This window comes from Rattus norvegicus, chromosome 8 (genome assembly GCF_021556685.1).
Source record: "Rattus norvegicus strain SHRSP/BbbUtx chromosome 8, alternate assembly SHRSP_T2T, whole genome shotgun sequence".
NCBI lineage: Eukaryota > Metazoa > Chordata > Mammalia > Rodentia > Muridae > Rattus > Rattus norvegicus.
This window is the reverse complement of record NC_141541.1, coordinates 25,445,845-25,461,079: the sequence shown is the minus strand read 5'-3', so window position 1 is coordinate 25,461,079 and position 15,235 is coordinate 25,445,845. Positions and strand designations below refer to the sequence as shown.

At 49.5% G+C, this 15,235-nt stretch overlaps 1 protein-coding gene across 2 annotated transcripts in view; it reads left to right on the top strand.

Moving 5' to 3' along the window:
• Positions 1-15,235, top strand: part of Olfm2 (olfactomedin 2) — a 77,191-nt gene that overhangs the window by 60,001 nt on the left and 1,955 nt on the right. For both annotated transcript variants that reach the window (XM_087561630.1, NM_001015017.1), the window contains exons 2-5: positions 10,092-10,241; positions 12,017-12,163; positions 12,432-12,651; positions 12,975-13,081. In XM_087561630.1, coding sequence (XP_087417756.1) covers positions 10,092-10,241; positions 12,017-12,163; positions 12,432-12,651; positions 12,975-13,081 — 624 coding nt within the window. The remainder of the gene's footprint in view (positions 1-10,091; positions 10,242-12,016; positions 12,164-12,431; positions 12,652-12,974; positions 13,082-15,235) is intronic.

The following is a 15,235-nucleotide window of genomic DNA, read 5'->3' as shown; positions in this document are numbered from 1 at the left end:
TCACCAGTGCCATCAAGAAAACTATACAGCCTAGTGGTGATCGTGACCAGCTTCTCTAACCCCATCAGTCTAGGGCTATTCTAATTCTAAATGCATATGCTATTGGCTATCTTTTTAAACCATTGCATCCCCCAGAGATCCTTGTGAGGTAGGAACAGTTAACCTGTCAGTTTTACAGATGCGGAGGGTGAGACTCAGATCAGTTAACCAAGTTTCCTGTGTTACACAGCATTCAAATTGTCAACCGAGAACACAAATCCAGGCAGGACCTTGTGGAGTAGTCTCTACTCTGATGGAATAGGAGTGAAAAACATCTAGGGGCCAGGTGTGCGAGCGTTTACCTGGAGTCCCAGGCTCTGAAGGCGGAGGTGGGAAGGCTGTGAGTTTGAGCCAGCCTGGGCTGCAGACCAAGAATTTGTCTGAAGAAAAAAAATGAGAGGAGAGAAGGAGAGACAAGAAAGAAAAAGAGAAGGGGAAAGAAGGAGAGGAAGGGTGGAAATAAAGGGATGAGAAAAAGAAAAGCCTGAGGCAGCACAAGATGGGGGACGGGCAGAGAGGGGGAGGGGGAGGGGCAGCGAAGGGGGAGGGGAGGGGCAGCGAAGGGGGAGGGGAGGGGCAGAGAAGGGGAGGGGGAGGGGCAGCGAAGGGGGAGGGGAGGGGCAGCGAAGGGGAGGGGGAGGGGCAGCGAAGGGGGAGGGGAGGGGCAGCGAAGGGGGAGGGGAGGGGCAGCGAAGGGGGAGGGGAGGGGCAGAGAAGGGGAGGGGGAGGGGCAGCGAAGGGGGAGGGGCAGCGAGAGGGGAGGGGGAGGGGCAGCTCCTAACAGTTAGGATTTTGGATTTTGCCCGGAAAGACGTGGGTGACATCACAGAATCCTTTTTGGGAGGCCGTGGGAGAAATCCCTGCCTGTTCTCAGTACCAAAAATAGTTGCTGCTTCTTGGGAGCATCTGGCGTACTTTGCTTTCAGGACACTGGGGACAGCAGAAGTGACCAGCTTTCTCTTTTTGAGTTTTGTGCTGAGGAACTACAAGCCAAGTTCTTGGCCAACCATATGCTGTCGGGGCTGGGTTTTAACACATTCGTTTTTCTTGGTCTCCTTTCTGCTTATGCTCCTCTTACTCCTTTGCCAAAATAAAAAAAAAAAAAAAAGAAGAAGAATTTAAACAGGTTTTAGAGCTGGGACTGGGTACCGGTTGGTTGAGCGAGTGTCCAGCACATAGGAAGTCCTGGGCATAAAACTGGGTGTGGTGTCACAAGCCTGTAATCCCAGCACTGGGTCATCGTCATCCTTAACTACATCAAGTTAGAGGCCAGCCTGGGCTCAATGAGTCCTTTTCTCAAACAAAACAAGGCGTTAGGGTAGAAGGGTTACAGGAGGCCTGGGCTGGGGCATGACTTGGTCCATCTGCATCTCCTTACAGAGGGATCTATGTGCATTGTTTAAATGGTGAGGTGGTCGGTAGGTGACTGCTCTTGCTACCAAGCCTGCCTACCTGGGATGGACTTCAGGGATCCCCATGATGGAAAGAACCAACTCCTACAAGTTGTCTTCTATTCCCCCACCCCCAAATAACACAACACAACAGAGAGAGAGAGAGAGAGAGAGAGAGAGAGAGAGAGAGAGACAGGCAGACAGACAGACAGACAGACAGACAGAGAGACAGAGAGACAGAGACAGAGACAGAGAAACACACAAAATAAATAAAATGAAATGCATTAAATTAAAAAATAATGTTTTTGTGCGGGTGATTTGCCTGCACGTATGATTGTAGAGGCCAGAAGATGGTGTCGAATGTCCTGGAACTGGAGTTACAGAGAGTTGTGAGTGGCAACCATGTAGGTCCTGGGGATACAACCTGAGACTTCCGGAAGGGAAGTTAGAGCTCTGAACTGTTAATCACCCCACAGCTCCCCCCACCCATACATTGTTTTAAAATAGGGAAGAAATTTGGGGAAGAAGTTAAGCTTGGGTTGGGTGATAGCTGTTGAAGAGCTTGCCACCTTCTTTGCAATCATAGAATCTGGAGTCCCACCCCCAGAACACTCACGGTTTTAAAACGTCTGGTGTGGTGGTCATGGTTCTAATCCCAGTGCTGGCAAGGAAGAGGCAGGACTATTCTGCAGCTCCCTGGACAGCCAGCTCAGTGGAATCGATGAGCAGCAGGTTCTTAAGACACAAGGTGGAGGGCTGGGTGTGCTGTTACATGCCCATAATCCATCCCAGTAGTATGTAGAGGCAGACAGATCCAGACCAGACCAGTCTATACAGTGAGTTCCAGGACAGCCAGGGCTACATAGAGAGAGCCTATGTCAGACACAACAGCAACAACAACAACAACAACAACAACAACAACAACAACAACAACAAAACAACAAAAAACAACCCAAGGTGGACAACACTTGACTCTTGGGGCTTGAGGACTGAAGCCCAACATTGTCCTCTGGTCTCCACATTCATTCTTTGTGCATATGTGTGTGCAAGTACACACACACACACACACACACACACACACACACACACACACCACACACTGAGAAGCCAGTGATAAGAATGTCTGACCTAGGGTTGGGGCTTTGGCTCAGTGGTAGAGCGCTTGCCTAGGAAGTGCAAGGTCCTGGGTTCGGTCCCCAGCCCCCCGGGGGGGGGGGGAAGAATGTCTGACCTAGAGATACGAGTAGGGCTGGTTGGTACAGCCGTTTTCTAGAAGTTCTGAAGTTCTGAGTTCCATATGTACATGCGATATTTTTGTGTGATGTGAGGATGGACTCCAATTCCTACATATGCCTAAGTAAGCACTCTGGGGCCCAGAGTCCCTGGTTTTTATTGCCGTATAATGTTCCCTTCTGTGGATGCATCCCATAATGCTAAGTTATTATACCAACTATTATATAATTAGAAACTTAAAAAGGAAACACTCCTACCTGTCTAGTTTTAGGCAGTGCCTAATAAAATCCTTTTAGGGGCCAGTAAGAGGGCTCGGTAGGTAAACTGAGAGAACCCCCAGAACTTATACAGTAGAAGAGAATTGCAAGCTGTCCTCTAACTGACACACTGATATCATGGCACCTGTGTGAGCCTGTGTGCTTGTGCGCACACACCCTAAACTGTAATTTTAAATTCTTTTTTAAGAAAGAATCACTGCAGCAGCCTGGTACTTGGCCACATGATCCTTATGATTTGTGTGGGCTGGATTCTTAGTCTCGAATTGGCTGGGTAAAGTGCAAGAACAGACATCTGACCACCTCGGCTGTGGGTTGGCAGCCCGCCCTCCCAGAGTGTCTGATCCCACTCTCAAATTTAATTGGAACCATTGTGTGGTGTTTTACATATCCTTGTAAACCACTTAGATGCTTTTCTGGAAGGAAGAAAAGTCCAAATAAATATATAAGCCCCAAGCCACCTCAGCTTGCTGATTAAATTACCCAGTCTCAAATTCATTCCATCCTCATTTTATTAAGAGGCAGCTGCTTGCTCTCCACCAGTTGGCTAATCCTCCGCACAGCCAGTGCTCAGGGGGTGGCTGCCCCCCCCCCGGGGGACCCAGCCGCAATCCCTCTGTCTCAGGAAGCTTTTTTCTTTTCTTCATTTTAGCAGAGTTGGGGATAAAACTCAAGGCTGCCATGACTACTAAGGCCAGAGCTTAAATGTGTCCCCAGCTTCTCACTGGGGGATTCTAAGCAGGGTCACTACCACTGAGACAGGTCCCAGCCCCTCACTGGGGGATTCTAGAAAGGAGCTCTACCATTGCCCTGTGTGTCCCGGGTTTAATTAACCCTGAGTCTGTTATGGAGACCTGTGTTTAATTGGGGCAGCAGCTTCCATGGAAGTATTTGAAAGCTCCAGCTCACAGAATGCGATTTGAAGAAGAGCTACTTGAGGACGTAGCTTATCCTCTTAGAGCCCATTAGCCGGAGTATTAAGACAGGAACCAGAACTCAGGAAAAGAGAGTGCCTGTGAGGCTGGAGAGATGACCCTCCTTTACAGAGAACCCGAGTTCAATGCTCAGCACCCATGAGAGGTAGCCCACAAGAACATGTAACTCAAGCTCCAGGGGCACAAACGCCCTCTTCTGGCCTCTAAGGGCACTGCATGCATGTGCGCACTTCCCCCTCCCCCCCAGTTAAAATAGAGTATTTGAAAAGAATCTCCCTGTCCTTTGGTGAGATTGGGGTGGCTCAGGGGGTGCCTCAGGTGGAGTTGTATTGGGTAAGGTAGAACCAGAAGCCACTGGTTGCACAGGAGTTTAGGACTCACGCTTTCCTGTAAATGGGTTTTCTGGCGAGACTCCTACAAGACTGCAGGACTGGGACGGACAGGTTGCGTTGTGGGACCCTCGACTCTGCCAGACAGGCTTCAACTGGCTCCTCGATCTTCTCATGTGCCCAAGATTTCCCTGTTTGTAAGTTTCTTTTTGCATATATTTATTTGTGTGTTAATGTGAAGGCATTGAATGACTTGGCACGTGTGAGGTCAGAGGACGACTTGCGAGAGCTCGTTTGCTCCACTCTGTGGGTGCCCAGGAGTTGAACTCATATTGCCAGGCTTGGTGGTAAGCACTTTTACCAGTCGGACCATCTTGCTGACTCCACACTGTCACTTTATGCATTTTCCTGAGATAGACCATTGTGCCCCTCAGGTTAAGACCCTCCGGGAGTTAGGGACCTTGGTACCAAGCTACATAGACTCCAGTCTGGAAATGGCATTTAGACTGTTTAACGTCAAGCCTTCTTTGTGGGTCATCCCCTCACCTCCTGTAGAAGTGAACTCAACCGAACATTAGAACTTAACCCTGCAGGGCAAAACTCAGATCTTAGTGTGCTGAGACCTGGAGGACAAACCGGAGGCATTTAATTACACGGCTGCAGAGAACGCTCCGGCAGGGCGCATGCCATACAGACAATTATTTTAGGAAAGCCACAGAAGCTGTCTCTTCATGGTGCTTAGATATCACTTCTCTTTTACAATTCAATATTTCATATGTTGGGAGAAGTGTCTTGTTTGCTTCAAAGGACATGCCAGGAAACACAGGCCGGAGATGCTAATTATGTGGACCAGGCTGCTTTGTTTTTGCATAATAAGAATCTTTGAGGGGAGTTCTAGCCTAATTGCTTGGGGACCTGAGCTAGTGGGAGGATATACAAGCAGGGACATTTGGGCTCCTGTTCATTGTTCAGCTTTGAAAGAATTGGATTTGCTCTGAAAGGAGGCTTAAGCAATTGTGCTTTCTTCAGGGAGCAAGGGGAAATCCTTGTGGGCCATTTTTCCTGTGCTAGACTGAGCTCCTGGCTGAGCCTGGTGGACCAAGCCTGTAATACCAGCTTCCTGGACACAGGGAGGGTCCAAGACCAGCCTGGGTAACTTAACGAGACTCTACCTCAAAAGAAAAAGTGAGAGATGGCTTAGCAGTTAAGAGCACTGGCTGCTCAGACCTGGGTTCAGTTCCCAGCACCACCATGGCAGCTCATAACTGTAACCTTCCATGGGATCCTACGCCCTCTTCTGATCTTCCCAGGCATGCATTAATGTACAGATATACATGGAGGCAAATGTAGGCCACTGTACTCGGCTTCACAGAATGCAGTGTCCAGGCACACAGGCATCCTTGGAACTAATCTGGTGTGGAACGGCTTCGCTTACTGGAGTCACTTGAGGGAGTGCAGAAAAATGAGCCTGTGCACCCAGAGTTGAGGCAGCCCCTGGCCTCCTGGCTCTGTCAGACATCCTGGAGTAGCCAGGAGTTCTCTAATGGAAACCAGCCATGGTGACACTCGCTTGTCATCCCAGAACTCCAACGGTGTAGGCAGAAGTATCTGACCAGGTCATCCTTGGCTACATAGTGCGTTTAAGGCCAGCCTGGGCTATGTGAAATTCTGTCTCAAACAAAACTAAGCAGAACGAACACAAGGAATTCTTCTACACTAGGTTGCTGGTTGTGGTGGCACACACCTTTGGTACCCATCCTAGAAAGGCAGTAGGATCTCTGTGAGTTCAAGGCAAGCCTGGTCTACAGAGCAAGTTATAGGATTTTCTGGAAAATCCAAACCAAACGGAACAAAACCAAACCTTTAAGAGTTCCCTTACAGGGACTGGAGAGATGTCTGAGGGATTAAGAGCATTGGTTGTTGTTCTTCTAAAGGGCCTTGGTTTGATTCCCAGCATCCAAATGGCCCCTAACAACTGTCTGCGTCTGCTGCTTCAGGGGACTGAAAACACCCACACACACAGAATAAGACAAGACAGGAGTTCTTGCACGGGTGACTCATGGCTCACTAAGACCTGGGTGTGCCAGAGGATCTTAGGAGAGTCTCTCCTGAGTTCACAGAGAAGATTGTGACAGCTTCTGGGGCCCTGGGTGGGGGCATACAGGGCGCTGGATCTTTCCTAAGTTTTTATTAGCACAATATGCATAATAAAGGTTATGGCATTTTCATAGAACACGATGAACCTTAATTGTATTCCTGTCCCCATCTCTTGTCCCCTCCCTCTTCCCAGCCAGCCCTTCTATTTTCTTTTCTTTTCTTTTTTTTTTTTTTCTTTTCTTTTTTTCGGAGCTGGGGACCGAACCCTTGTGCTTGCTAGGCAAGCGCTCTACCACTGAGCTAAATCCCCAACCCCCTATCCCTATTTTCTTTTCTTTTCTTTTTCTCAGTGGGTTTTGTGGGGGTTGGTTGCTTACAGAGTGTGGGTGAAGGTCTGTGGGCTCCTTACCGGTGGCCATACCACTGAGGAAATGTCTCTTCCTCCTGAACAACCATTACTGCCTGTTAATCCTAAGGCAGGGACAGAACCTTGAGCACCTCCCCTGCCCCCAGCTACCATTAACTGCCCATCAATCCTCAGATATGGTTGTGGTCTCATTAGCACACTCCAGCACCCATCAATTGTCTGTCAATCCTCAGGGAGGCTTCTGCTGTTCGAGCCTTGGCTCTGCCTAATCCTTTTTTTTTTTTTAACTTTTTTTTTAAGAATCTTTTTTTTTAAAGATTCATTCATTTATTATATATAAGTACACTGTAGCTGTCTTCAGATACACCAGAAGAGGGCATCGGATCTCTTTACAGATGGTTGTGAGCCACCATGTGGTTGCTGGGAATTGAACTCAGGACCTCTGGAAGAGCAGTCAGTGCCCTTAACCACTGAGCCATCTCCCCAGCCCTTTTTTCAACTTTTTTAAATTATATTTTATATTTTATGTATATTGGTTCTCTGCTTCCATGTGTGAGGGGGTCAGATCCCCTAGAACTGGAGTTACAGACAGCTGTGAACTGCCATGTGGGTGCTGGGAACTGAACCTGAGTCCTTTGGAAGAGCAGCCAGTGTTCCTAACTGCTGAGCCATCTCTCCAGCCCAGTCACTGGCCACCAAACCTGATGACCTGAGTTCTAATCCTGGGAACCACATTGTGGAAATAGCCAATTTCTGCCAGTTGACCTCTGGCTTCCACATGCACTCTGAGGTACACTGTGTCCATGTACACGCGCGCGCACACACACACACACACACACACATTCTAAGTAAGTAAATAAGTAAGTGTTGTAATTTGTGGAAGGAAACAAAGGCTTGAGCAGTTCATCCAAGGAAAGTCACATGGGCCCTCACAGAGGGCGTCCCCAGCTTAGGCAGGGTGTACAGAAGCACAGCCTGACTCATTACCATGGCCTCGGCTGTCCTCTGTGAATGGATTATTTTTCTTATAAATTAGTGGAGGTGTGGGGCTCACTGTGTAGCTAGCTCATTTGCTCACATTTCAATAAAAGAACGTATTGAGTGGGAAGAGACCGGGGGTGTGCGGCAGGAGTCTCCGCAGCTGCTTCTGACTCAGCCTGGCTTACCTCCACCCTCCACTCCTGGGCATGGCCTCTGTTGGGGATCAGTAACAGCCGTGCAAATAGTGGATTTTGCACGGTTTGCCTCTCCAGAAACATTAGCGGCTCAGTGGCTGGAGTGCTTTCCTGGCATGTACAAAGACCTGCGTTCCTTCCTCAGCACTGCGTGAACCAGTGTGGCAGTCACGGCTGTCAGCCTAGGCTCAGGAGGTGGAGGCAGGAGGATCAGGATTTCACTGTCATCTGTGGCTGCAATAGGGAGTTTAAGGCCAGCATGTACTTCATGAGCTCCCGTCTCAATACAAAAACAAGCAAGCTAGATAGGACCGGAATTCCGGTCTCAACTCGCTGTGTTTGCCTGGACCCCAGCAGTCCCTCTGAGCTGGGACTGAGCACCCAAGTCAGTGTGCACCTCTCTTCTGCTGATGATCCGCCATGGCTCCTACCTCATCCACACCAGAAGCCGAAGTCCTGGCTGCTGCTCCCCAGCTCCTTCTTTGTCACGCTGTCACCTCCTCACTCTTGTCTCCCTTCACTTAGTGCCTGGCTCACCCTGCTCTGGTCACCCAGGTCCACAGCCCTGCCTCAGGCCTTTGCCTTTGCTGTTCCTCCTGCCTGGAACACCTTTCCATACACACGGTGCTTCCTCCTCTCCTTTCAGTCTGCACTGCAAAGATAGGCAAAGCCACACCCTGAACGACCCTGCTCTCTCTACGTCTATACTAAACAACTCAAAACACCCGATCTGCACTTATTTACGTCTGTATACGAGTTTCCTCCACTTTTGAAATGTCTGTGGATGTGTACACACGACAGGCCTGTGGAGACCAGTGGACAGCCTCAGGCATGGCTCATCAGGAGCCATTCAGCTATTTTGAGATGGGTCTCTCACCAGGGACTAGGCTGGTTAGACACTACAGACACCCTCCTGCAACAATGGCCCCCAGAACTTGCATCATGAACCAGGGTTTTTATGTGCATGCTGGGGATCTGAACTTGGGTCCTCATGCTTATGCAGCAAGCACTTTACCCACTGAGCCATCTTGTCTGACCCTGGTGTTTGTTCTTTAAAGATGTTGCTAAACCAGGTGGTAGGGAAGTATAGGTTTAATCCCATCATGCGGGAAGCAGAGGCAGGCAGATCTCTTGAGTCTAGCCTGGTCAGTCTATGGAGCAAATTCCAGGATAGCCAGGGCTATACAGTGAAACTCTGCCTCAAAAAAACCTAATGAACAAAATTGATCTGTTTCTCTTCATTGTACCTTCTTTCCTTTGAAACAGGGTTTACTTAAGCACTACTGGGAAATCACTATATTGATTTGAACTTAGCGTGGATACACAATCAGCAAACCATACTCCAACACAGAACTCCTGCGGTTAAGCAATCCTCCTGCCTCAGCCCCCAAGTGCTGGGTTATCAGGCATACAATACTACAGCCAGCTCAAAGTCTCTGATTTTTCATTGACTACTCTTAGGTCCCTTTGCACATTGATATTTAGAGGGTTGAAGGTTTCCCTTCCTGGGGCTGGGGCTCAGTCGGTACAGTGCTGGCCTATCATATAGGAGGCCCTGGGTTCCACTCTTATCGCCTAATAATCAGGGGTGGTGTTACACACAAGAGGTTGGGGTAGGTGAATCACAAGTTCAAGGTTACCTTCAGTCATATGGTTAGCTCAAGGTCAGGAGACTTCATGAGACACAGTATGCATGTGGCAGTCCAAAGAAATCTAGGGTGTCAGTGCCCACTGTCCGCCTTGTTTGAGACAGTGTCTTGTTTATTCCTGTGTACGCCAGTCTAGAAGGTCCAAGAGCTTCTGGGGATTCTCTGGCTGCACTTCCCGCCTTGATGTAGCATTAGGGTTACAGACACGATCTCCGAGGTCTGCTTTATGTGGGTTTTACTTGGGTCCTCACTGTGGCTTTCCCCCTAGTTTGTATGTGTGCATGTGTGTGCTGGTGTGCACTTGTACACGTGTGCAGAGATCAGATCTCAGCTGGTGATGTTCCTCAGGTACTTCCCATCTTCTGTTGGAGACAGAGCCTCTCACTGGCCTCCAAAGTTGTCCAATTGTCCAGTCAGGCCAGAGAGCCTCCAGGACCAGCCAGTCTTTATCTCTATCTTTTGTCATGGTCTCTGGGGATCTGAACTGAGGCTGTCATGCATTCAAGGCCATCTCCCCAGCAAAGGGCTTCTGCCCTTCCCAGCAAGATAGAAGGGAGCCTCTTTGGGTTCCTACTCTCTGACTACACCCTTTCCTCTGCAGACTCTCTTCCAGAGCCCAGAAGAGGGCTGGCAGCTGTACACGTCAGCGCAGGCGCCGGATGGCAAATGCATCTGCACAGCTGTGATTCCTGCACAGAGCACCTGTGCCCGAGATGGTCGGAGCAGAGAGCTTCGCCAGCTCATGGAGAAGGTAGGGACTTGGCAGGCACCGGGGAAAGGCTGACCTTCCTTTTTGCTTCCTACTAAACCTGTCGCCATCTAGGCTAACCACAGAAGATCCAGACAGGTAGCTTGTTGTAAAGTGGCCAATGACTGAGATGCCATCTAGGTAGGTTCAAACTTTCTTTTCTTTTTAAAGATTTATTTATGTCATGTATGTAGGTACACTGTCGCTGTCTTCAGACACACCAGAAGAGGGCATCAGATCCCATTACAGATGGTTGTGAGCCACCATGTGGTTGCTGGGAATTGAACTCAGGACCTCTGGAAGAGCAGTCAGTGCTCTTAACCACTGAGCCATCTCTCCAGCCCCTTTCTTTTCTTTTCTATTTACATTTTTATTAAAACATTTTTCTTTGGTTTTGTTGAGATAGGGTCTCTCTGTGTAGCTTTGCTTGTCCTGGAACCCACTCTGTAGACCAGCAACATCAATCTCTGGCCTCCAGACATACTTATGCAGATGTGTATGCACACACATGTACACGCTTACATACATGGATATGTATGTACACACAATACACATACACATACATAGATATGTATGGACACACATACACACTTTCATACAGATATGTACAAACACACACACACATATATTTATTTACACGCGCACACGCACGCATACACATACACATACACATACCTGCATGCAGAATCCTTTTCACCCTGGCTGCCTCCACTTCATCTGTCTCCAGGATGTTTCAGATTCTTTGCTGACTGGAGTCCCTGTCACCACCCATTTGTGAGCCGTGATGCCTGCACCCCCCCCCCCCCTCACAGAAGAGAGGAGGAAGCTGAGGCTTGACGGCAGGGAGCACCTGGCAACCTGCAACCCACCCCCACCCCCACTCTCAGAAGCCTGCTTTGCGCACACCCCTTACTGAAACTGCTTTCCCCGAAAGCTGTGGACTTCCCCGTAGTGCCCTTTGATTGTTCATAGTGGCCGAAAAAACAGGTCATGGCACGACTACTGATGCGTACCTCTGGGTCTTGTAGAGCCTAGGCTGCTCTTGAACTCACTGTGTATCCAAGGAGGACCTTGAACTTCAGATCCTCCTGGGTCCACTTCCCAAGTGGTTTGCACACAAGTATGAACCACCCAGTTTATGCTGGGGATGGATCCAGGGCTTTGTGTACTGCAGAACCACTCTCTCGCTGAGCTGAAGCCCCAGGATCCTCCCATCACTGGTTTTATTTGGTTTTTGTTAGAGGCAAGGTTACACTCTGACCCAGACTGACCTGGAACTCACGTTGTAGCCTTGGCTGAGCTGGAACGTCTTAGCCCAAGTGCTGGGATTACAACTGTGACCTTCCATTCCTGGCTACTTTTGTTTTTCAAGACAGGACTTCTCTGTGTAGTCCTGGCTGTCCTGAAACTCACTTTGTAGACCAGGCTGGCCTTGAACTCACAGAGATCCACCTGCCTTTAATCCCAGCACTTAGGAGGCAGAGGTGAGGATACCCTAGAAATTCTGACCCTTCATCTACACCTCCAAGTGCTGGAATTACGGGTGTTTGCTACCACACATGGTTCTAGTCTTCATTGTGGGAAACCTACCTCCGCCTTTCTGTGTCAGGAAGTCAAGCGCCGGGGAGGAGGTGACAGGTGCAAAGGGATGGGACTTTGTAGAGCCTGATATTGGAGGCTGCTAGTGAGATCAGGGGACCATCTGTGCTGGTCCTGGCCACCTGTTTCTGTCGGTGGCTGGGAGAAGGAACTTGTTTCTTGAATGGTTCTCCTTCTAGGTCCAGAATGTGTCTCAGTCCATGGAAGTCCTTGAGCTAAGGACATACCGGGATCTCCAGTATGTTCGCAGCATGGAGACCCTCATGCGGAGCCTGGATGCAAGGCTCAGGACAGCCGATGGGTCAGTCTCAGCCAAAAGCTTTCAGGTGGGTTCTTCTGAGTTCAGCTCTGGGGTCTAGAGAGTGGTTGGAGGGTTTGGGGGAGGTGCTGTGGTAACAGTGACTGCTGTGAAAGCCAGAGGACCTGAGTTCCAAGGGCGGGGCCGTATCTGGGAAGAAACGAGGAGTTGGCTGGGCTCTGGGGTCCTGAAGGCATCCATTGGCAAGGGATGAGTATTGTATCCAAGATGCTAGGATGAAGATAAGGGTCAAGTGTAAGGGGTCGGATCGGCGGCCATTTTCTCCTGGTGAGCAGGAACTGAAGGACAGGATGACAGAGCTGCTGCCCCTGAGTTCAGTGCTGGAGCAGTACAAAGCAGACACACGGACCATTGTGCGCCTGCGGGAGGAGGTGAGGAACCTCTCAGGCAACCTGGCTGCCATCCAGGAGGAAATGGGTGCCTACGGGTACGAGGACTTGCAGCAGCGCGTGATGGCCCTGGAGGCCCGACTCCATGCCTGCGCGCAGAAGCTGGGTATGCCTTGACCCTGAAGCTTGCCCCACCCCAATCTCCACACCCAACCCTAATGCTGCCGTGTGCTCCAAAGCTAGGTATAGTTTGGCATGGCATCTAACTGCTAAACCTCCCTCTGCGATCTCCCCAACCCGAGGTCACCTCAGGCCCCAAAGCTGGAAGCAGCTTTGGCTCATTTTCAATCCTCTATGTCCATGTTGACATCCTGAGATCACACCCAGGTTTCCTCCCTGACCCTAGGCCCCCAGCCCTTCCCAGTGCTGCCCTGCCTCCTCGGAGCTTCGCTACATCCTATCCTCACTCCCACTGTTCCCATTTCCCAGGCTGCGGGAAGCTGACAGGCGTCAGTAACCCCATTACCATCCGAGCCATGGGATCCCGCTTCGGCTCCTGGATGACTGACACGATGGCCCCCAGTGCAGACAGTCGGGTGAGTGACCCCACTCCAGTGACTGCCTGCAGGTGCCGGGGAAACCACACTTGGGTCTCTTATTTAGGTTTCATTTTTATTACTTTTATAAACTAATAAAATGGGTGTATATAGGGAGGTGGGTAGTGCACTTGAAGGAGAAAAGGCCACTGATGTCCCTAGAGCTAGAGTTATGATCTGCCTGTCTCTGCTTCTTCAGTGCTGGGATGAAGGGTGTGTACTACCATGTCCAGGCCACTCACTGTTTAAAGATAGTTACATTATCATTTACTTATTTAGTGTGTGTGCACATGGATATGTGTGTATATGTGCACTACAGTATGTGTGTATAGGTCAGAGGACAACTTGCTGGGTCACTTCTCTCCTTCTACCATGTGGGGCTTGGAAGCAGTCTCACACCGGTGACTTCTACTCCATCATCATCCTGGGTCTTTGGCCCTTCCCTTGACTGCCTCGTGACCAGGAGGCTGCGGTTCTCCCATCCTTGTCAGTCTACGTCATCTGTCTAGAGAATATGGTTGCAGGGTGCATGCATGTGTCTGACACCAGGGGGTGCGTTCTGAGAACTGCAGTTAGGCGATCTGGTCATGGTGCAGACATCATATAGTACTTAACAGAAATTAAGTTGGCACAGGGCTAAGGAGGGAAATAGCACAAACATGAGGGCCTGAGTTCAAACCCCAGGGATCCACAAGTGGCCATGTGCACCACTGCTGTGAGGAGCAGAGACAGCGGGATCACTGGGGCTCACTGGTTCCAGCGCCAGGTGAAGGTTGAGACCCTATCTCAAAGAAATGAGGTGGAGGGCGACACAGCAGGACACCCGATGCCCTCCTCTGGCCTCTGCCTGTTCCATTTCTGTAGTTGATGAAATACTGACAAAAAGTAACTTAGAGAAGAAAGGGCTTAGTTTAACTTGTAATTCCAGGTTAAAGTCCATCATTGCAGAGAAGTCAAGACAGGAATTTCAAACAGCTAGTCACCTCACAACCACAGACAGGATCAGAAAGTGCATCCATGCGTTCTTGCTTACTTGTGCTCAGCTCAGTCTCTCCTGTCTCATACAGTTCGGGACTCCCTGTCTAGTGAATAGTGTTGCCCACAAAGGGCTGGGTCTCCCCACATTAATGGACAATTAAGACAATTCCCTATAGACATGTCCACAGCCCAACTGTCTGTAGACAATCTCTCATTGAGACTCACTTCCTAGGCAATTCCCAGTTGTTTCAAGCTGAAGCTAACTACAAGCTGGAGAGATGGCTCAGCGGTTAAGAGCACTGGCTGCTCTTCCAGAGCTCCTGAGTTCCAATTCCCAGCAACCACATGGTGGCTCACATCCATCTGTAATGGGATCCAATGCTGCCTTCTGGGGTGCAGGTGTTCATGCAGATAGAGCACTCCTGCATAAAACGCACAATAAAGAAATCTTTAAAAGCTAACCATCACAATGGATCCGGTGTCACAGAGCAGGGCAGTAACTCCACACCACTCCACTGTAATCACGGACCTCAACAGATGACGATGGTCCAACCAACTGGTTAGTTTGGAGTTGGATTTGAACTTAACCAGTCCTGTGCATTCTGAGCCAACACTTGGGCAGGTGCCTTCGTATCGTTCTTGTAATTTTCTTATCCTTCGACAATGAACTTCTTAGGCCTTAGCTCCACACTGAGGGCACTCACAGGTGCATTTTAGCACAGTGCTGCCAGTGCTACTGCTGAGGGCTCAGTGACATGCCTGACAACCTCATGCTCATAGGAGTTAGCCACTGACAACACATCAGGGTTAGGCAAGGTGGCAATCTTTAATCCCAGCACCGAGAGGAAGATGTGGGTGTATCTCAGTGAACTCAAGGCCAGTTTGGTCTACAAAATGAGTTCCAAATCAGCCCGGGCTACCGTAGTTAGACTCTACTCACAAACCAAAACCAAACCAACCAAAGAAAATATAGTGAAATCAAAGTAACCCCTTATTACCCAATAGGTGTTCAGTGAACATTCTTAGCCCAGTGTCCAGTGAATCTGTGATCCCAGTAAGTCTCCTAGAGGCAAAACGTTCCCTTCAGGTCATCACTACTAATTTAGGGTCCTTTTGTTGTGTGTTCATTAGTGAGCCATCTTCCCAGGCCCACTAATGCTCACAATCATTAGGCAT